This window comes from Phoxinus phoxinus, assembly GCF_949152265.1.
Source record: "Phoxinus phoxinus genome assembly, chromosome: 17".
Classification (NCBI taxonomy): Eukaryota; Metazoa; Chordata; class Actinopteri; order Cypriniformes; family Leuciscidae; genus Phoxinus; species Phoxinus phoxinus.
In genome coordinates, this window is record NC_136892.1 from 26355973 (window position 1) to 26378587 (window position 22615).

A 22615-nucleotide genomic window follows, 5' to 3' on the forward strand; every position below is an offset into this window, starting at 1 on the left:
TTGCTGTTCAGAGGTTCATTTTGAGGGTTTAGATTAGATTCTGAAACGTTAAGATGAATTCAATATTCTCTGACCATACAATAAAGTAAAAGTATAGTCTTACAATGTACAACGGTTGATAAAACTACTTCTGGAACGAGCACAAACAATGTTATAAACCTGCAATGTTCCTGTCTGTCTGTTTGTTGTCCTCCTGAGCTGTGGAGTGTGACAATGGTGTTTGTATCCTCTGTCGTCAAACGCCATTATCACACTAAATAGCCACGGTGAGACCTCACGACCCCCTCAGCCAATCAGCAGCGAAGAGAAACAGATGATGTCACGGCCTGTGGGATTCTATTGTGGGAATATGAAACACCTTTGTGTCTTTAAATGAACACGTATGACTTTGTGTGGAGGTTGATAAATTGGCATCTGCCGAAAACAGATGTAAAAGATCACGTCTGCCTATACTGACCCAGTTGTTGTTCGATTATTATTAATGAGTTCAGTATGCATGTCATGTGATGCTTGCTTCCTTCATATTGTATTCTGTATTAATGTGGTATCTTAATGACAATAAAATCTACAAAGTTTTGAAGTGTTTTAATGTTATTTGTAACACATGATTTGTGGTTAAAATCAAGCCCATACTCAAAAAAACAAAAAAAAACAATGTTTATTATTATACATTATATCATTCAGAAAAGGCCATTCAAAGCCAATACAACAGGATTGAGGTTAAGTCAAATCAAAAATCGACCTTCAATCCATATTCACTACTAATACTTAAATATAAGACTATCTATTTGCATAAAGCAGCAAACATCACAGTTTTTAATTGCACGTGATTCATTTGTGCGGTTCATTAACAGGACAAATATGTTGCTTCAAACGTGTGTGTTTATATATAGTAATGAGGCAATAAGTCATTTGACTTTCAAAGGATGATGGAAACGTGAAGGTGGGAGGATTGTCATTCTTACTGAGGCAAGTCAACAGCTGTTTACTAGGGCAAGTGTACAAACTTTTCCATAGTATCATATTCATCACCTTAACCTACCTTCCCAAAGACAAACAGCATAGAGCATTCAAGTAAAACTAAACCGTAAATGAAATCAAAATGAAATATTTTAACATTGAAAATGAGCAGCCTCCAACATTCAATTATAGCAGTTACATTAGCAATTTTTACCATGTTGTACATTCATCTCACTCATAAAGTAAATGTCTATTTAAAGGAATAGTTCACCCAGAAATTAAAATTATGTCATTAATTACTCGCCCTCATGTCGTTTCAGACCCAATTTGGAATTTGAGATTTCTGTCCCTCCATTGACATTCTACGCAACTGCCACTTTGACAATTCAAAAAGTTCATAAAGAGATCGTAAAACTAATCCACATGAATTGAGCGGTTCGGTCCGAATTCTAAGAGAAACGATCACGTTATATGATGAGCAGACTTAACAGAAGTGCCACAAATTTTACCGCTAGATTCCAAACTCTATATCTTAAATGATGAATATCCAATTGAGAGATTAATGCATTTATTGTATTAGGATATCTTTTAAAAACAAAACAACACCAAACTGTACATTTAAACAACTTTAATCATACATTTATATAAATAATAAACTCATTAGTAGCCTAGAGTAATTATCGCATATTCACAACAGATATTTTCCAGGCTATATTTCCATTCAGCATAACTCAGAACAAGATAATAACAACTATAAGTACCTTATTTAATTATGAAACATTTTATTTTAATATAATAACAGAGAAAATAGTCTAATAACTTGTATATAATAGAAAATATCTACGTAAATAGATAACGTATAGTTATTATGAGCCTATTTCTGATCAACAAATTGAATCTAAAATACTTGTTTGTAGAAATGAGCATACAGTATATGCAAACACTCAGGATCGCTACTGACCTTTCTGTTGACAGTGAGAGACAAAGGTCAACCGCGGGAAATGTAACAAAAGAATACCGCGAAATTCAGTGCGGTCAATGTGATCGTCTATGGTCGAAATAGGCAAATATGTTCTTTTTTTTTCTTTTTTGTGCCTTATATGAAAAACATTTTAAATGAAAATACAGACACTTTTAGGAAAAGTCAGGTACCAGGTTTTTTTTTTTTTTCAACAAAGTTATTGCAGATATAAAATTCAAAATGGTCAAAATGACCGTCATGGCCATTCTAGTGTTAATTTAGGCTTTTATTCACATATAAACATTCATCAACTCGCACATCAGTTGTGGAAAACGGAAGCTCAAACATGCTTGCTTGACGTGAAAGAACCAATGAGATTCATTCTCGTGTTCCGCAGCACGTTTGAGCTTCTTTTATGTTCACTGATCAATGTTTATATGTGAATAAAAGCCTAAATTGGACTACTCGATTAATATGGATAAGTTTTATGATCTCTTTATGAAGATTAAAAGTAGTAGTTGCATAGTCTGTCAATGGAAGGACAGAAATCTCTCAGATTTCATTTAAAATATATTATTTGTGTTATAAAGATGAACAAAAGTCTTACGAGTTTGGAGCGACTTGAGGGCGAGTAATTAATGACAGAATTTTCATTTTTGGGTGAACTTGCTCATCAAGCTTTAGCAGATCAACTCGAAGAACTATCGTAACAAACATTCATAATAACAAAAGGAACCAGTTCTTTGTTATTATTCTGGCATGTCTATTATATAATAGTGCCAGTAGGCTAATAATAAAGAAACAGATGGCAGCACCACTGGCACTATTATGAACTTTTCAACAGAGTAAATCAGGATAAAACACTAGGCTGATAACTTCATAAATTTCTTTGATTTTAACAAAAATATTACATAAATTCTTTCACAATCCACTCACCCCTTAAAAAAACATTTAAAAAATAAATACAAATCAGCAATAAGCTCATTTAAAATAGCACAAAGAACTGTCAAGAAAGAAGTAACCTCCCTAATGTCCTTACAGATGAATGTCATCTTACATTTAAAGAAACGTCTCAGAAACACAATTGTCCCTAAGCAAGACTGCATTGCCGAAACCGGCAAACACCATTTATCCTATAAGCAAATGTTCAGGGCTTCTGTCCAATCAGGATTTGCCACTCAGAACAGGGCCGAAGGTTTTTTTCTTTGGCACGTGTTGTGTCTTTGGCTTCGGGGGGGCAACGGTGCGCTTTGGCTTGGGCTGGAGGGACATCAGGCCCAGTAGCTCACAGTAGCTGTTACACTGATGCAGAGCTTTGAACTGATCAATGAAGGACATGGCACAGTTTCCCCTGAATCCCTTATAGCTGCACCAATACAAATCAGTATTACTGCTTTCATAATAACTACACATGTTTAATGATCAATATTTAAATGTTACTTAAAGATGAGAAAATTATATTTCAATAATTTGTTGTTATTATAATTTATTATATTAATTAGCGCTGCACGATAAATCATTAAACATTCACAATCTCAATTCAAACCCACGAAATCTTTTGAAAACGAAAACTTTGAAAAGTACGATCTCAGTGGAATTATTACAATTTATGTTGGCTCTGCCACTGAGAAGCTTCGCAAACAGTCTTTTCAACATCACAGTATCCTTATTTCTGTGTTACAATAATTCAAACTATCACAGGATTACTGGGATAAAAGTTTATAGTTCAAATATAAACACTGATTTTTAATGTAGAGTATAAAATAGACTATAAATCACCATTTGAAAGTAACGACGCTTCAAATAAAGATTGTATTAATTACATCATTTCACCAGTAGGTGGCAAGAAGTGACTGTTAAAATGTATCTGTCATTGAACCATTCATCAAGAGATTTATTAAAAAACGTTGACTCATCCAGTAATGAAACAAGGGAACATGAACATTGTTTTCATTAAAGAACCTCTAGTAAATTACAGTTATTTTATTTAGATATTTTGTTTAGTTGTCTATTCAGAATCATGAGAGAAACGTGACCTCTATTTTAAACAATTCTCAGTTTATTCAGAATCGTGCAGCTCTAATTTTGTATTTATATTTACATATTAAAATATGAAACGTATATATTTAAATAATGCACTAATGCATTTAAATACTTTTACTAAATACTAAATATTTCTATATATATCTAATATAGATATATTTATATTGACATATTACAATATATTTAATAAAACATAAATATTTTAAAGTATAAATTTGTTTGATATTTGATTAATAACTTACCCTTTTTTACAGGTGGCAATCCCAACATCTGTTAGTTTCATACCGACACCTGGTCATGAAGGAGAAAAATTGTGAATCTTAAAAATTCACTCCATCAACCTCCATCTATACTGTACATGTCATGGTGTGCAACACGTGGTAAAATTGAAGTACATTAAATACCCTGCATATCGGTGACCAGCAGGTTGCCCTCTGTCTGTGTGTAGACCCAGTGCTGAAAGGCACAGCATTTCTGTCCCGCCTCAGAGTCTCTGCGCATCAGGTTGATCTCCTTCCCATCCTTCACAGAGTACTTCACGAAGTCTCCCAGCAGCTCCTCCTCCAGCGTGGCGTAAGGGACGTCGTTTGACGGCCGGTGCACCAAATAAATAGGGATGATTCTGGGAATGTTTATGAATGCTGATTAATTCACTTTCTTTGTGTGTAAATATACGTATTGAAAGATATTTTTTTTTAAAACAATGTTGCAATTCTATGAAATTCTATTTGAAATGTAGTTGTAATTGAAATTATTCAACACCCACTGCAAATCAGGTTTATTGGCTAAATGTATAGACCTTCAGCTGTTTGCAATGAAAAAAAAAATAGCTCAACACAACAAATTTTCAAGTGGTTTTCACAAATTCAACTTAAAGTACAACTAATGACGACTTCAGTCTCAAAATTATTCAACCCCCTGAATAGAATCCCTCACAACAGCACACATCTGCAAAATCTTTGTCAAGCACACCTGATGCAACTAATCAAGGGCTTCATTAGTTGCACCAGGTGTGCTTGAGCTAGAACACGTGAAATATTTGAGTGGCACGTTTGACTGCATGTTTGAAATACAGTATGGCTAAGTCAGAAGAATGGTTCAAACAGTTAAGAGAAGATATCATCGCCCTTCACACACAAGGAACAGGATACAAAAAGATATCTTGCACTGGAAACCTGCAGCAGGTGATTCATTGAACTATCAAGAAATCCTAGGAGAGAACGGCATGCCGTCAGTGAGGAAGATGAAGCTTGGGCATCATTGGACCTTCCAACAGGACAATGATCCCCAAGCATACCTCAAATTCCCCCAAAGCTTGGTTGCAGAAGAAGTCCTGGAAGATTCTACGGTGGCCACCAGTCACCTGACTTGATATACGGCAATATTTCATTGTTTTATGAGGAATGGGCTGAGATTCATCAGAAACGCTGCCAGAAGCTGGTGTCTGGTTATACATCTCGTTTGCAGCAGGTCATAACAGAATAAGGGTGTTCTACTAAGTACTAAAGGTGCTTGCCAAGAAGGGGTTGAATAATTTGAAGACTGCAGAAGTCATTAAAAGTGGCATTTTCTGTTGAATTTGGGGAAACCACTTGAAACATTTTGGTGTTGAGCTATTTCAAATACTTTTGTTTGATTTGTTAAAAACAAACAGCTAAAAGTCTTTCAATTTTGCCAATTAACCTGAACAGCAATGGGGTTGAATAATTTCGATTACAACTGTAAATGTTGTTCTATATAACTTTCTATTCATTAAAGAGCCCTGAAAAAAAAAAAGTATCACGTTTTCCACACAAATATTAAGAAGCACCACTTTTTGATAACAAGAAGCTGGAGGAACTGGAGGAATGGCTGCTGAAAATTCAGCGTTGCCACCACAGGAATACATTTATATTCTATTCAAATATAAAAAATTGTTTTTACATTTGCAATAATATTTCACAATATTACTGTTTTTACTGTATATTTGATTAAATAAATGCAGCCTTGGTGAGCATAAGGGACTTCTTTCTAAAATATTTTTTTAAAAACCCAACTTTTGAACATACTGTAGACGTTACTTTAATTAGAAAATCTTTCCTAATTCTCAAGTTCAGTACTGTCAAAATTCAAACGCTAATTAAGTTTACTTTTTAATTAAGTATGTGGAAACGTTTTCACTTCTCTCAAGTACATTTTGGTTAGATACCTTTAACTTTTTAAGCATCAATGAATGCTTCACGTAATGTACATAAAGCAGGTACAAGTTTCCCAGTACTTTTTACACCTCACATTACAAACATAAGTGTGTAATGTCAATATTGTGTACAGTAAGGAGACAGTTGAAGAGTTTTGATATACTTACTCTGGCACTTCTCCAAATGATTCAGCAGACTTGGCCACACTATTGTACGCTTTAATATATTCCCTTGCGGTATTCTGCACATGACATTCCTGGTTAACACAGAAAAAAAAAAATCAGTCCCACATTTTCTTGAGTTCAATTCTTAATTAAACATCTCCCTGAAGACATCCATTCTCACCTCCACAGCCAGGCTGAAGTTCTTCCGGACAACTTCCTCGTTATTTTTAGTCCCATAGTTGATGCTGTTGTGGACTTTCAGGACGCAGGGATGGCCAGGGTTGAATCGTGGAAGATTGCCTTCTCTAAGAGTGGTTCTGAAAGCCTTGCGGTGCATGCCTTCACCGAAGTGGATCTTCTCAGTCACAATGCTAGCGGATTGATTCTCTCCAAAGTACTGATCTGAGAGAAAATCCTCCTTAAATAGAAGCGGGCTGCACTGGACGTTCTCCTCGTCCCCGTTCACAACCCTGGGCTCAGCTGGGAGATGAAATAGGGGGAGAACTTTTGTATAACTAACCAATCACATCCAGAAGCCATTAAAAAACATACATATGTCAGATTTGCATGAAATAAATTTGATTTGCTACTCTGCAGATTCTCAAGAGACCGTGAAATGAAGGTCTGATTACCTGGTTGATCATGACTCGGAATGACTAGTTCCATAAGCACTGCAATTAAAAATGTAGACAGTTGAATGAATGTGTGCAATAAGCTATCTGCCATTATTTTATTGTCTTCTCACAGTTTTACAATGCGAGGATTGGTTTCCCAGACATAAATTGTACATCATTTTTGACACTAAAATGAAGAAATATATACACTACGTCTACGCTTCAAAAGTTTGAGGTCAGTAAATTGTTTATTTAAAGAAATGTATACTTTTTTTCAGCAAAGGTTCATTAAATTGGCCAAAGGTAACACTGGTAATGTTTTGTAAAAAAATATATTTTAAACAGATGCTGTGCTTTTGAACATTGTATTTATTAAAGAATCCTGAAAAAAGGTATCGTATTCAACATTAATAACAGTAAGAAATATGTCTTGAGCAGCAAATCAGCATATTAAAATGATTTCTAAAGGATCGTGTGACATTGAGGACTGGAGTAATGACGCTGAAAATGCAGCTTTGTATCACAGGAATAAATTATTTAAGTAGAAAATGTATTTTAAATTGTAATAATATTACACAAAATTATAATTTTGATTGTTCTTTTCAATCAAATAAATACAGTTGTACTGCTTAAAATTTTTTTTTAAACTGATGCATTTTTTCAGAAACAGCTTTAATTTGAAATAGAAATCTTTTCTAACATCCTAAATGTCTTTACTGTCACTTTTGATCAACTGAATGCATCCAAGCTGACTAAACATATTATTTACTTTTTTTTTAAAATCAAACTGAATAGTATTGTAGTATGTTTGAATTGTATTCATGCCACACACATGTAGAGAATTACCAGTCAAGTTGTATCAAATTCAGTAAGTAATTTTAAAAGTGGGAAAATCGCGATATGTTTTTTTTTAGTCTATTACATCAATCTTTCTGCTGAAGCTTCAGAGTGCGAATTAAATATCCTGCTGTAAATTTCTGCTTAGTCATGGAGTACATCAGAAAATTAAAATCTTAATTTATAGCCTCTTTAATCAGATTAATCTGGGAAAGCAGCCCTCTGTGTCTTACCCTCAGATGTGAGATGGTACTCTAAGGTCGAAACAGAAACGTTGGCGGCATTCAGACTGCATTTGTACAGCCCTAGATCTTTACTGCAAGCGTTTAGGATTGTCAGTGTGAAGCGGCCGTCATCCTTCTCTCTGCAGAAAAAAAGAAAAACCTAGTAAATCAAGAATACTTCACACATGGGCAAATATTTTCAATTACTCAATCAACTGTCAAGGCCCTAAAGACTAAATAAATACGGATGTTCATCCCTGAATCCATATTATATACAGTATAACTTCAGTTACAGCTTACAAAACAACTCAGAAGGACCATTCTGGAAAGCAGAGGCCTGTTTGAGAGTGTCTGAGGCATTGTCAGCATTTCGTAGGAATGAATCACACGGTTATGTAAAAGGTTCATTTCGCTCTCACTCCAACTCATGGCTGAATCACCAGTGCTCGGATGTTCAGTCAGGTCTCTGCCAAAATGTACAGCAGATTTAGACAAGAACAGAGTGACACCAAGTGGTAAAAAAGTTACGACGATGTTCTTCAGAAATGTGGTCATCTTAGTTAACTAATTATGGTTGGACCCAGAGTCAGACGATAAAGTGGGGACTGATGGGTAAAGAGGGGTTATCTTACACTTTGTTTGTGTTTGACAGCACTGTTCCCTCTTTAGTCCACTTAATGGTGGCATCAGGTGGAATGGGACTGAACTGGCACCAAAGTAAGATGTTTTGGGGGTCAGTAGGGACTGGGTCAGCCTGGATCTCTGAGACTACACAAGGAACCACAACTACAACAAAAACACATAAAAATATGTCATTTATAAACCATTTTTCACATGGCCACTTATTAGTGCAATATTTGATAATCTGCTGCCATGCATACCCCTAAAAACATCTTAAACCAGCCTAAGGTGATTAGCTAGTCTCCCTAAGGTGGCCAACTAAAACCACCTTAACTAGGCTGGGAGATCAGCTAAATCATCTTAAACCAGTTAAAACCAGCAAAGACTAGTTCAAGTTGGAGTTTTTTTCCAGCAGGGTTCTGACATTTTTGACTGGTAAAAGTAAAACACAAAGGCCTGGTTTCACAGACAGGGTTTAGATTAAGCCAGGATTGGCCTTAGTTCAATTAGGACATTTAAGTAGCTTTTCATAAACGTGCCTTAGAAGAAAACATAACTGGTTTGCATACTGAGACAAAACAATGGCACTGACATATTGTACGACATCAGTGCAAGTTGCTTTTAATTAAAACAGCTCAAACGTGAATTTTAGTCTGGGACTAAGCTTAAGCCTTTTCTATGAAACCGGGCAATAATGTTCTAATGAGAGTGTGTCTAATCCTAACACTATTCTGCAGAGTTTAGCTCCAGTCCCAATCAAACACACCTGAACAAGCTAATCAAGGTCTTCAGGATTACTAGAACACTTCCAGACAAGTGTGTTTTTGGGCAGGTTGAAGTTAGACTCTGCAGGACATTGGGCTTTATGGAGCAGGACCAATCCTGCTCCCCGAGTGCCAATGTCGTAGACTTCAGCTCTGTTCTACTGGATTGACTTTTAAAACTAAGTTGAACAGGAATGCATTTGCAGAACCTTCTTTGGGTGTTGGAATCTTCTGCTTGACGGCGTCACTGTAAGCTCTTCGAGGCACATCTTCTCCATCTTTTCTTGCTTGGCGGAAAATTGCAGGCAGCTGTGGTCTTGTCCTTATCGAAACTGCTCCAGACACGTCAGCAATTCGCCTGCGCTTTATGTCGTCATTTAGCATACTGGGTAAACACGTGCTCTGAGAATCTGAGGTGCACGTCTTGTTTTCCATCTTGGCTGTGTTACTGGCGTCTGCTTTGAGTTTTATAGGGACAGCTTTCTGAGTGGCATTTATGCTGGCAGGGTTCATCTTGGCCCCACTGGGTTCTACTTTGGGTCTCACTGTCATGACTTTTTGAGTGCTATCTTTGTTAGTAATGTCCATTTTGGTGAGAAGATGAGATGCTGGTTTTTCCAGACCATTTGATGCCACCTTCACTTCAAGATTCTCTGTCTTGCCAATTGTGCTCTTCTGAGAGTTCCTGCTCCCTATATTAGTCGGTGTATCATTCTCGGGTTTTGGCGTCCCATGTTGCCCATGCTTCTTTTTCTTCTTCCCTTGGGTTTTAGGAACGATCTTCTCTGTGATGATGATGGTTTCAATGACAGTGACCGGATGATCTTTACAACCAGCTTCTTCTGAGTTGAATTTGTCTTTCGCTTGGGATGAAAACTGAAGATCTTGCTTTTTTGATGTTTGAATCCCATGTTGCTGCTTCTCAGCGGGTTTCTCCTTGTGTTTAGTGCGTGTTTTACCATCTGAGGTCTTTTGAGGCATAGTGTCTGTTTTAGGTAGTTCCTCACAGTTTGACAAGGAAAAAAGACTCAAACTTCTGGGTTCCTCCAAGTCTAGAGTAACATATGCAACACGCTTGTTCTCAGACACCATAAAATGCTCTCCTGTCAGTAAAAGTAACTTAGAAAGCTTATACTTGATGGAAGGATCATCTGAATCTACAACGGATGAAGATGAAGACTGGTCAGGGCATGTATAAAAGATGTCTTCAGAAGAATTGTCACTACTGACTGATTTTTGATCACTCTTAAGGTGTATCTCATTAATAATCCCTTTAGGATGAAGATCTAGATCAGCTTGTGGACTGTCCTCTCTCAATAAACTATGATTGAGGAAATTATTTCCAGTACAGAGTGGAGCAAACGGCATAATAAACTCTGGAATTGTATTTCTTTCCTCTTCTCGTGGCTTCCCGGTACAGTCCTCAGAGTTAGAATGCATAAACAATCCATTTCCTTCAGCACGTCCCGCCTCAGAAGACAAGTGAATGTCCGATTGAGAGGGACATGTGTGGATATTCACATTGGAGCCGTGACGCCGCTCATCGCCGCTCACACAGCCAGTTAAATTCTTGTTGCTGGTGTAAGCTGAGATCTTCTGAGAAGAAAAGCTGCTTTGACGTTCCTCATCGAAAACCAATCCGAGTACGGAAACTTTGTCTTCAGTCACCTCCACCAAAGTATTTCCCTCCGACTGAAACACAAACACATGGAAAAAAACATTAAATGTCATGGAGAAAACAGAAAGGCCTATCTGGAGACAATAAAGTCAACACAGGAATTGAAGTATTAGAATCATTTAGGCCTATCCTCATCCAAACTGCATGTCAGTGTTTGTTTACATACCTCACTGAGGCGATGGTCTGTCTCATGCAAAAATCATAATGCTCTCATGCAGCAGTCTAAAGCCACATGTGGTTGGCAATGGTAGGGATCATCTCTATTATAGTGATCACAGCCACTGTGTAACACAGGTGAACCAATCACAGCTCTCGCACTGGCTCAGGGGTCTGTGGGATTGGAGAAACTGCCGTACAGTACGACACTGAAGTTGCGAGCAGGGGTCGTATTTCGGCCCTCAGCTGTGCTCGTGCCCCTCAACCCCCTGCCTCTCCAGTTCCTCTTTTGCTTTCTGGTCTATTATCATCTGCCACTCTCTATAATTAGTCTGCATTTCTGTTTATCAGTATTTTTCTCTGCACCTCACATTTCCTCAGCAGCCACAGCTATCTGTCATGAATGACGGGGACGGTGAATGTTTAAGTATTAGTGAGTGTGTTTGAGCCATGCTTTGGGGAGGAATTTGTCAAAAATGGCTCTAGAAGTTAGATAACTTCCTTTTTTTTTTTAGGTTTAGTCTCTAATTATCATAATTAGATTAAGTAAGTTAGATTAGGTAAATGTGTTTGTATGTGTGTGTATGAGAGCTAGAGAGTGTGTGTGTACATTATGAAGTGAAATTTCTGTGTGGAATGACTGGGCTCTTCCAGCACACCGAGTGAGTATTCAACACATGTAAGATCTATTAAAGGAAATGTTAAAGGTGACAGGCTATTTAAGATCACATACAGTCACAGTAACACGTAGAAGATTTTACATAATGGAAATGGTCACTAACAAAACAATGTAAAAAAATACCACGGTATTGGCATTTTTTGTGTGTGACAGTAATAGCATGTTTTTGGAGATGTACAGTGTATTCTTTAAAGTTCAGTAGCTTGTAGATTCCATGGTAAACGAATACAAAATAATTCAGTAACATGGTGTATGTGTGATGATCCCATTACTGAACTAAGGCTACAAAGGTCAACTTCGGTTTAATTCTGAAACCGTGTAATAGTTACATTCAGATTCAGCTTTTAAAATACCTAAGCTCAGTATGAGGTTATTTCAGTGCAGGTAACCAAAACTAACCTTTAGGTGAAATTGAAAACTCTGAAGTATAAATCTCTCAACGCAAATCGCAAAAGATCTAAAGAATACTCAGTCAAAACACCAGAGTCTAAATCTGCCTTTGCTAATTGTATTTGAAATGTGCTAGTCATCTCACCTTTCCACTCCAAAGCTCTCCAGAGATGTGCTGACTTCCATTTAGTTTGGCATTGAATTCATTTGCAGAAGACATACATGACTTCGATGCATTAAACGTATACATGGCTGTATTATTATCTGGTTTAAGGGATTCAGACTTAACCAAAGTCTTCATCATTTCATTGTCCCGACTGTCTGCGTCTAAATGAGAAGGAAGTCCGTCTTTATCTCCTTGTTTAAAAAAAGTTCCATTAGTGTTATCAGACTCGACTTGTCCTCTACTTGAGGCTTGACCTGGTTCTTCTGGTTCTAGGAGGTTCAGGGACAGACCAGTCTGTCCATTGTTGTTTGCATTATGTGGACCTGTCCTATGCTCCAAAATGTTGTCCTGGATTGCCATACTGTGCTTAGAACCAGTCCCTGAAGTGTTAGCGCTGGTGAAAGAGTCTTCCGGATAGGTGTTAACAGCCTGGAACCAGTCTGAAAGAGCGCTAGCCCAGCTGTCTGAGGACGACCACCTCTCAACAGATGGAAAGCTCAGCTCCCAGTCCTCAGGATGGTGGTCAATTGAAATGTTCTCTCTCCTGGTGTGATCCGCAGCTTTTGTGTTGTCTGGATGGGTCGTAAGGGGGCTGGGAGAGCACGAACGACCCCACTTGTCAAAAATAGCACCCTCATCCTCTTCACCTGCCAAGACCTGGAAAGCGTCCAACCACAACTCACTACCAACCCCAACATCACGTTCTGTTCCTGTGAACTTTAAGCAAGCGCACTCGATCTCTTTAGAACGTTTACCTAAATCTCCATTTGTGACTGTTGTCGGGCAGAGGACCACTTGTGAGAGATCCTTCTCATGTTTTTCACCAATCTGTGGGGTTTCAAGTATGGATTGGGGGGAAATTGACTCCGAATTACCTATTGTTGCACTCGGTTCATGGCTACAAGTCACCAATCGTTGCACTGTCTCTTCCAATGAGAATTTTGAATCAATCATTCTATCAAGCATGGAATCATCAGTTCTGTTGGATTCCAATTCTGTTACATCATGTTCTGAAACCTGATGACGATTCTGAACCGCCTGGGTTAAAACGGCAGGGCAAAACCCAACATTTGAGGAAGCTACGTCTTTATTTACAGTCTGAATGATGTCACTGTCATTGACAGGCATGTCAGCTGTTTCCAAGATGTTGTTCATCCCCAAAGAATCTAATAATGTGGAGGCATGTGTTAAGATATTTACAGTGTCTGCTTCGTGCAAGCATATAGGGACGTCAGTAATTGGATTGTCCATCTTTGGTGTCTGGGAGGTTGTGAAGCCGCCACACGTCAAGCCCTCAGCAATGGCATGCATCTCTGGGTGAGTTTTATAGGCAGTTGCTCCTTCCACTGCTACATCAATACCTTCAGGTGTATCCTGGCAGGTCTGGATGAACGATTCAGAGGAAGTTACATCAATCTCATTGTTTGCTATCAAGAATGGTTGGTCATGGTGTTGCTCAATATTCGTTACATCAGAGACAGTATTTACCAAGGGATCGTCATCGCTAGCCATTTGGCTAACCTCAAGTCCAACACTCTCAGAGGAGGAATATTGGTTTAAAACGGTGTATTGCCCCATTTCTTCTTGTCTGTTGTGTTCTGTTAATGATGGATCTTCTAGACTCATTAAAGTCTCATGAGCATCATTTGGATCCTCTATAGTGTTTAAGTCACTATGTTTGTTATTTTGAATTCTGTCTATCATATTGTCCACGTCCATGAGTTTAATTAGGTCAGGATTTTTAATGCTGTTCGTAATATTGTCAGTCTCCATTACAACACCAGTATCGAAGTCACAATTACTGCTTTTATCATCATTTGGTTGATTTATCTTCATTTCAATCAGTGCAGTTTGATCCATAAGCTGCGTTAAGACTAAACCATTCTCATCGTATCTTGCCCCGTGAATGTTTGGACTATGGATCTCCATGGTCCTGCCCTGGCACAGAACTGGCATTAATCCTGAGCTCTCCGAAGCTGGATCCGGCTGTTGATCAGGGACGGGACTGAAGCTGTCGTCCGTCTGGTTGTCCGGGGCATGGGCCGGCTCATCTTGCTTTATGGGCACTGAAGCGAGGGAAGAGTTGACAGCATCTGTGTCCAAGAGCAGCAGATTGTCAACCCGCTCAGCTGTCATCTCCTCTCTCTGGGTCACTGCGCACACGTCACTGCGAGAGAGGAAATGGAAAAAGAGGAAAAAGAAAACAATTAGACGCATAGAAAAATCGTTTAAAAAGCAAGATTCAGCAAAAAAATAAATAAAACACTGCTGTGTTTTTTAGACATGGTATTCTTTTTTGTAACGGGTAAATAAGGGGTAACACTATAATACACAAATATGTTTTTCAGGATCTGATACTATCAGTACACCATTGTACAACCACAGTATGCTTTGTAATACATCATGGGCATAATCATACGACAATATATATATAGGTTTATCTAGGTTTTTCCATTACAAACAACCTGTATTGTACACCGGAAAATGACTGACTGATTGGTCAAATGATTTTCCATTTAGATTTGTATCAAACCATGTGTGCGTAATTTCCATACGTGATTCCTACGTCAGAGCTATCAGATGAATATGACTCAGCCCTGTTTTTCCTACTCGCATGATTTTCTAAAGCTACTCTTAAACTGTCATCATGCACTTCAATCAGATGCCAGACTTCATAAATAACTTATGAAGAAGTAATGCAAAACATAAATAAATAAGGTCAATTATTACTTATATACACATGCAAACCAACAACAAAAAGTTTTGTGTACGTATTCAAAACAGAGGCATGCTAATTATAATAAAAAATGACCTTTAAATATAAATGTTCTTGTTAGAATATGAAAAGTGCTTTGTGACAAAAAACATAACTATAAAGAAATGAGTGTAATTAATTCTAAGAAATAAATAAAAATAGAAGAGTTGATATTAAAAGTTAAAACCTCACAACCTTTGAGAGTCCATTACCTTAATTAGGACACATCGGTCATGCGAGACCATCCAAAAATCTCACTCTTAAAGCAGACAGCTCTCGGCATCAGTTCCCTGCATTCACAACAGAAACTGTTTGTCCTGACAGAGAAAATCCCAGTGACAAAATCCTTCCTTTAAAAAACAAACAAAAAAAAACATTCCAAATGGCCAATTAGACTCAACAGTGATGTCGGTCTGGAGAATACGAGGTTCACGTAAAGCTGAAAGTTCTTGGGGGTTTGGGGAGAGGGTTTATTTTTAGTCAACATCCCCCTTAGTTCAAAGTTGGTTACCTGATAGCAGAGACATGTGCCATGCCAGAGACGATTCATCACTTCACTGCTATATTTACCTGCCTTGCGATAATCAGAGTTGACAAACATCATGGAGAAGATCTCCGAGGTGTTTTCATCTGTGCAGCCAGAATGAGATTATTACTGTCAGAACAGCGGAGGGGAATTTGACATTGAAAGGTATTTTAATGCCTCTCAGAGGCGTTTGGCCGAGTCTTTATCCCGCATCAGTGTCGCAGGCGCAGATAGAGGGATTCTATGTAAGAAATGTTTAAAGCTCCACAGGGAGGATCTGATCTACGAGCTCTGACGCAGAGGAAGAAGACTGCGTGGTTCTCAGAAGTGCTTCGTTCTTTCCTTGGACGCCGTATCACCGTATCCTCCTATTCAAATGCTCTCTCTCTCCAGCACACACATCTGTAATGTGAGGTGGCCTTTTCAACAGGTGCATTTGATGGGAGGAACACAGTTATGGAAACTTTCTCTCTCTGTCTCAACACCTACGTGAACTGATTCAAGAAGCTGTCAACAAGCTGCATGCGTTTTTTTCTTATCTTTTTTGTTATTAAAGAATCAGTTAACAGCCAAATTGAATTCTGTTTGCGTCATTGATCACTATTTTCCTGTTTATCACAATGAAGCTGCTTTGAAACAATCTGCATAAAGCGTTATATAAATTGAGGTTTGATGCAAAAGCACCATAAGGTACTATAAATGTAGTCCATACCATACAACTTGTGTACTATATTCCAAGTCTTTTGAATTCATACAATGGCATTTTATAAGAAACAACTGTGGTGCATGGATTATAAATTTGCATGCAATCTCCCTAAATTTACAAGTGTGTCTCTGGATGCAACAAATTTATCCCACATACTCCAGCTTAGGGTTGGCACAGGTTGAGAAACCTTCAAGCTTTGCAGGCTGTTAAAATCATGCTGAGGTTTCAGTCTTAAGAATGTGTTGCAATTGATTTAATCCTTCAGTGTCCTACTACAAACCAAAAAAAGAGAGGGCGTAAACCCTTGACTCCAGTCTGTGTCCTGAACAGGGTCATGAAACACACACACACACACACACACATCTACAGGTCAAGTGGTGTGACCTTAGATCCCCATTGAGCCTCACTTGGACACCTCTTAAAACAAACACACACACACAAACACACGCACGTCTATAAATGCAGACGTCTCTCATAAACTGTCGAGCAGACGAGTGGCATTACATTACACAAAACATCACAACATATCTTTCTGTAAAAATAGATATGTGATGTTGTGCAAAAATGGGTTCAGCATTCAATATTTTTATTGATGGGTCATTTTTAAATATTAAAAAATATATTTTTTGTGTATACACACATTGCTATCATTACAATTACTGGAACGGTCACATTTCTAACAGAAAGAGACATTACTTCTCACCTTCAGAAATAACTCATAGCTCATCTAGAGAGGTTGACGGCATACAGTCCCGGGAATTAAGCACTGTAATAAAACACACAACAGACTGTTACATCATTCATGTTACATCATGTGTGTGTGTAGTGTATTATTTTCTGATAAATTTATGAGCCGGTCACTGACAGCATTGTGTTGTATACAGGAAGAGGTGTGGACAGGCTTAAACTCAGTATGGCCATTCCTGTTTGTTTAACAAGCCATGTTGATGCTTTGAGTGTGTGTTAGTATGTGTGTCTGAACAGTTGCTGGGCAGATACGGGTCAGACAGATTAACAACCCTTACAAAAAAGAAGTATAATCCAAGTTCATTTTATGAAGTATACTTAAGCAATGTTTAAGTATATTTTACTACTTTACGTAGTAAGTATACTAATGTCAATGTAGCCTACTAGTAAACTTGTAAGTGTCCTATTTCAATAGTCTACTGCTTGGGACTAAATTCCCCCAATTTTAGTAGCCTATATAAAAAGTATACGTTTAAGTGTACTGTACGTGTAACTGTAGTAACTGTTTATGAAAGTATATGTTTCTTAAAGTGAGAACATAATACATATTCCTATTTAGGTATGGTTTTTTTGTACTTGAAATATAGGCTACCTTTAACTGCCCTTTTTAACTATTAAAAACATTTTATTTTATCTTCATGCATCTTTTTTTTTTAATCAACACTTGTAGATGGGTGTTCCATTTTCTTCTTAAGTCAACACTTTTCACAAAAAGCTGTGAAAATTGCATTCTTTTTTCTTTTTCTTTTGTCAAAGACTTCGTCCGGATGGGATTCAGAACGATGATCAAAACATATCAGATCGTGTCCATCAACACCCCAAAGCTTCACAGTCCTACAGCTCGTCCTGGGTTGACATTTCACTCGGTAACATTAGGCGGTTTTGATTTATATGCAGTTTAATGTTGATGATCACGTTATTTTACATTTGTTTGAGCAATCACTTGTTTCAGCTTCTTCTTCACCTAGTTTGTTTTTGATCCGGAGATTCAGTACTTTTTCATCTGTAATAGCGCCCCCTACCGTATAACAATGAAGTAGTTTTGAGGTGGACTAGCCTACACAAAAATTCAGATACTTAAAATAAGGAACATATCTGTTTTCTTTATAAATCAATATTTTTATATAATATAATATAATATAATATATAAAACAATGTAAGTTTATAAGACTTTATGTAAAAATATGTGGAAAAAAGTATTTAATAGGCTACGCAATCAAAAGATTAAACACAACTAGTATACTTAGAATATTAATTATACTTTAAAGTATATCTCGATCAAATGATAGGTACAAGTAGGCCAAATATACTTAGACCATCACCTTTCTGTCAGTATAAGTCAAGTAGGGCAAATAGGGCAAGTAGGGTAATACTTAAGGGCAATTTTAAGTATATCTCTGAGAAGTAGGCCTAGGCTACATAAAGGATATTATTTCTGAGAAGTATGTAATAAGTAGACTGCAAGTATACTATCTTATTTTTTAGTTTAAAGGAAGTATACTAATAGCACACTTGAATAAACTTCTTTTTCATAAGGGAAACACACACACAGCGCAAACACAGCGCGCGCAACACACACACACACACACACACACACTCATAAACACTGATATGAGGACTTGGACATCTTTAATTTGTTTTCTTGGAGGCCGCAATGTCTTCGCAGTCACTTCAAAATAGAATGTTATAGGTCATATAAAACTGTTTTCTGACGGCAGCATGGCATACTGATGATATTAGGAAAAAAACATGGTACTTTAAAACTTACTATGGGTAATACATACAGTATATGCATGTATACAGTGGTGGCCAAAATTTAGCTTTTTGCAACATAATAAATGTCGATACTGTTACTTTTGATCAATTTAATGCATCCTTGCTGAATAAAATTATTAATTTCTTTAATTTCGTAAAAAAAAAAAAAAAAAAACTCTTACTGACCCCAAACTTTTGAACGGTATAGTGATAATGTTACTGAAATGCTATTTCAGATAAATGCTGTTATTTTGAACTTTCTATTCATCAAAAAACAACATTGATAATAATAATAAATGTTTCTTGATAATCAAATCATCATATTAGAATTATTTCTGAAGAATCATGTGACACTGAAGACTGGAGTAATGATGCTGAAAATTCACCTTTACCAACACAGAAATCAATTGCATTTTAAAATATATATTTAAATAGATATTATTTAAAATTGTAAAAATATTTCGCAATATCATACTGTTTTTGCTGTATTTTGGATCAAATAAATGAAGCCTTGGTGCGCAGAAGATACTTATTTTAAAACATTAATCTTACTGTTCTAATAATTTTGGCCACCACTATACATACATATACACACACACACACACACACACACACACACACACACACACACACACACACACACACACACACACACACACACACACACACACACACACACATATATATATATATATATATATACTACATATATTGTAATGATCACCATGTAGTACTGATGTCGGGCTCTTGTATTCTTATCAAAGAACAGAGTATCACTACACACTCAAAGCACTTCAGACACATGCTTGTTAAACAATTTTGAGAACAGATTGCACAGTGTTGATGTATTACAGTAAGTGAATAGCCTTGAATTTTGTATTAAATGAAGGTTAATCTCACATCATCAGTTTAAGATTGATGAATAAATACAATACAGCTTTAGTAATTATATTTTTCAGCATCCGTTCAATACTGTCTGGATTCTGGATCACGGAGAATAAATATTAGTAAACCAACTTACGATTATCAATTAAATTAAATTATTCTTGCTTATAATTAAATAAAATTATTCTTGCCCCCCCCCCCCCCACACACACACACACACACACACACACACACACAAAAAATATTCCCCCACTATTAAATAATAAAACCCAACTTTTCAAATACAAAATATTGACAAAAATATATAAAAGAGAAAAAAATTATTTAATAAGAGGTCTGATAAATAAATCTGATTTATTAATCTCTTAATTCATGGATGTGTTTCATATTTACATCGTTTTTATTAATACTTTTCATTGATCAAAGGTGAGTAAAGATTTTTATGTTGTTAGATAATTTTCAAATTTTTTCAATGCTTTTCATCAAAGAAAATGTTTCATGGTTTTCATAAAAAATATTTTCAAAATTCGTAATAATATACCGGGAAAAATGTTTCTTGAGCAAATAAGTATATTCGAATGATTGCTGAGGGATCATGTGACACTGAAGACTGGAGAAATGATGCTGAAAATTCAGCTTTACCAACAGGAATGCATTACATCTCAATAATATGTGCCTTGGTGAACATGAGACTTCTTTCAAAAACATAAAAAATACTGACCCCAAACATTTGAAATAATAGTGTAGGCCTATGTGTTGTGTGTTAGTGAGATCATAGGCCTATAGGCCTAAGCCCAGTTGAAAAAATTATTTATATAATTTTTTTTATATAAAATACACCATGACCCATGTCCTCTAAAGTCCTAAATCACAAATCTCTGTGCAATCAGTTCATCAGTCACGAAAATAAGCTTGTTAAGTGTTTAATTGTGTTGTTATTCCCAATCCAGACACATGCTTACAGATCTAGTCCTGTTCTGGCACAGTACCTGAAGCATTCTTGAGTGGAGATTTGGAAAACGTCCAGAGTGTCAGCTTTCTAAAGCCAGTTAAATATAACTTCACTTCACATACTTATAACAGTATGTGTTGTTGCACATCTTGCTACACCATATGAATCACTGTATAGCCTACACGATATAGGCTGCCTACGTGCACGGTGGGGTGTAAAGGAGGCCGAGAGGTGTAGAAAGTGGGACAGCCTTTGACTTCATTCTCAGGACTACGCTCTCCAGCTGGCCCAAAACAGGTCACTCTTTAATGAATCTAAAAAAAATGTCAGGACAAAGTGACTTTGATTTGAATTTGTCATATGTTAATTCATCCACGAAATTGAATAGGAAGACTGATCTAAGCATCCATCAACATTCTGATAAATAGTCACCATGCATTTATAACTTTCCGTGGATAAGACCACCTGCTAAAACAGCTTCACAGCTCTCAAATAGCTAACGATTAAGACGGACGTCATAAGTACAGTGCCAGTAAAGCATACTTTAGTGTTGGAGTCATGTTATGCTCATGACCAAAAGTGGTAAGCGATCCTGATGATGTTTCTGGTTGTATCCACAAGGTGACGCTGTTGACATGTTAATTATCGTGCAATTTTTTTTACATTATAATAACCTTAAAACGGAATGTTCATTTCTTGAAAAGACTAAGCACATCGTCGAATAAAAAATATTAAATGTAAACGTGGTGTTGTAAATACATTGATTAGCTAACTCTTTTAAACGTGGATGTCAGGCTTCAGGCACTTTCCCCCCCAACTACTAACATGAATAAACATTCACTGACTGTAGAAATGTCATATATTATCATTAAAAGTCTCAAATTACCTTTTCAAGTACCTTTTAACTTTGGAAAGTCCGATTCTTTGCATCGATCGGTTGTTCGAAGGCCTATTTGTTTCAATAAATTCACACTTCAAGATCGCCGAAGTAGTAGCCTCTGTCATCTGGGTACTTTTCATAGACAGTATATAAGAGGTACTTTTTGACAGCTCTTTTATAATGACTGTAAATTCCGGACATAGGCTACTTCTTTTGTGACATAGGCCTACTGTTTTTTGCCTATATAGGGAAGTATGCGATGTCGGATGCAGGCTACTAGGCCTACAGTAGGCTATAGCCTACTTCATATTTAGTAGGCTACTACATAGGCTAAATACTACAAATGTGACCCTGGATCACAAAACCAGTCATAAGTAGGCCTAGGATGGGTACATTTGTGGCAATAGCCCACAATACATTGTATAGGTCAAAATTATCGATTTTTCTTTTATGCCAAAAATCATTAGGATATTAAGTAAAGATCATGTTCCATGAAAATATTTTGTAAATTTTCTACCGTAAATATAAAAAACATTTATTGTTTGTGAGTGAATTCAGCACAATCACGAACATAAATGTACAACTTTAAAGGTGATTTTCTCAAAGTTTAATTTTTTTTGCACCCTCAGATTCCAGATTTTCAAATAGTTGTAGCCAAATATCATCCTATCCTAACAAAACATAAATAAATGTAAAGCTTTCAAATGATGTATAAATCTAAATTTTAAAAAATTGACCCATGTGACTGGTTTTGTTGTCTATGGTCACAAATTTATACACTGTACAGCTATACAGCATATATATGCATAATGTGGACAGTGTGCATTTTCTGTACACAGAGCCGTAAAATGAGCCGTATACAACAAAGTGCATACTAAAAAAAAACAATGTATCAAAAAAATACTGTATCCACAATGCAATGCATTTGACTGCTTTATCAGACCTGCACATTTTTTAAACGTTTTAACACAATTT

At 36.7% G+C, this 22615-nt stretch overlaps 1 protein-coding gene across 3 annotated transcripts; it reads right to left on the reverse strand.

Moving 5' to 3' along the window:
- Positions 1-1553: 1553 nt before the first annotated feature.
- alpk2 (alpha-kinase 2) lies at positions 1554-21742 on the reverse strand. Of its 3 annotated transcripts, none has more exons than XM_079584972.1 (14): positions 21659-21742; positions 17125-17187; positions 15760-15819; positions 15402-15539; positions 12414-14601; positions 9575-11057; positions 8613-8766; positions 7990-8120; positions 6938-6976; positions 6487-6785; positions 6309-6397; positions 4369-4586; positions 4207-4255; positions 1554-3287 (listed from the first exon to the last, which is right to left on the reverse strand). In XM_079584972.1, exons 5-14 carry the CDS (start codon positions 14568-14570, stop codon positions 3086-3088), a joined length of 4821 nt encoding a protein of 1606 aa, XP_079441098.1. In that variant the 5' UTR covers positions 14571-14601; positions 15402-15539; positions 15760-15819; positions 17125-17187; positions 21659-21742; the 3' UTR covers positions 1554-3085. The 3 variants fall into 3 exon arrangements, with proteins under 3 accessions (XP_079441098.1, XP_079441099.1, XP_079441100.1); XM_079584973.1 differs by having other exon boundaries at positions 15402-15479; positions 21659-21697; XM_079584974.1 differs by lacking the exons at positions 6938-6976; positions 15760-15819; positions 17125-17187; positions 21659-21742 and having other exon boundaries at positions 15402-15681.
- Positions 21743-22615: the final 873 nt, after the last annotated feature.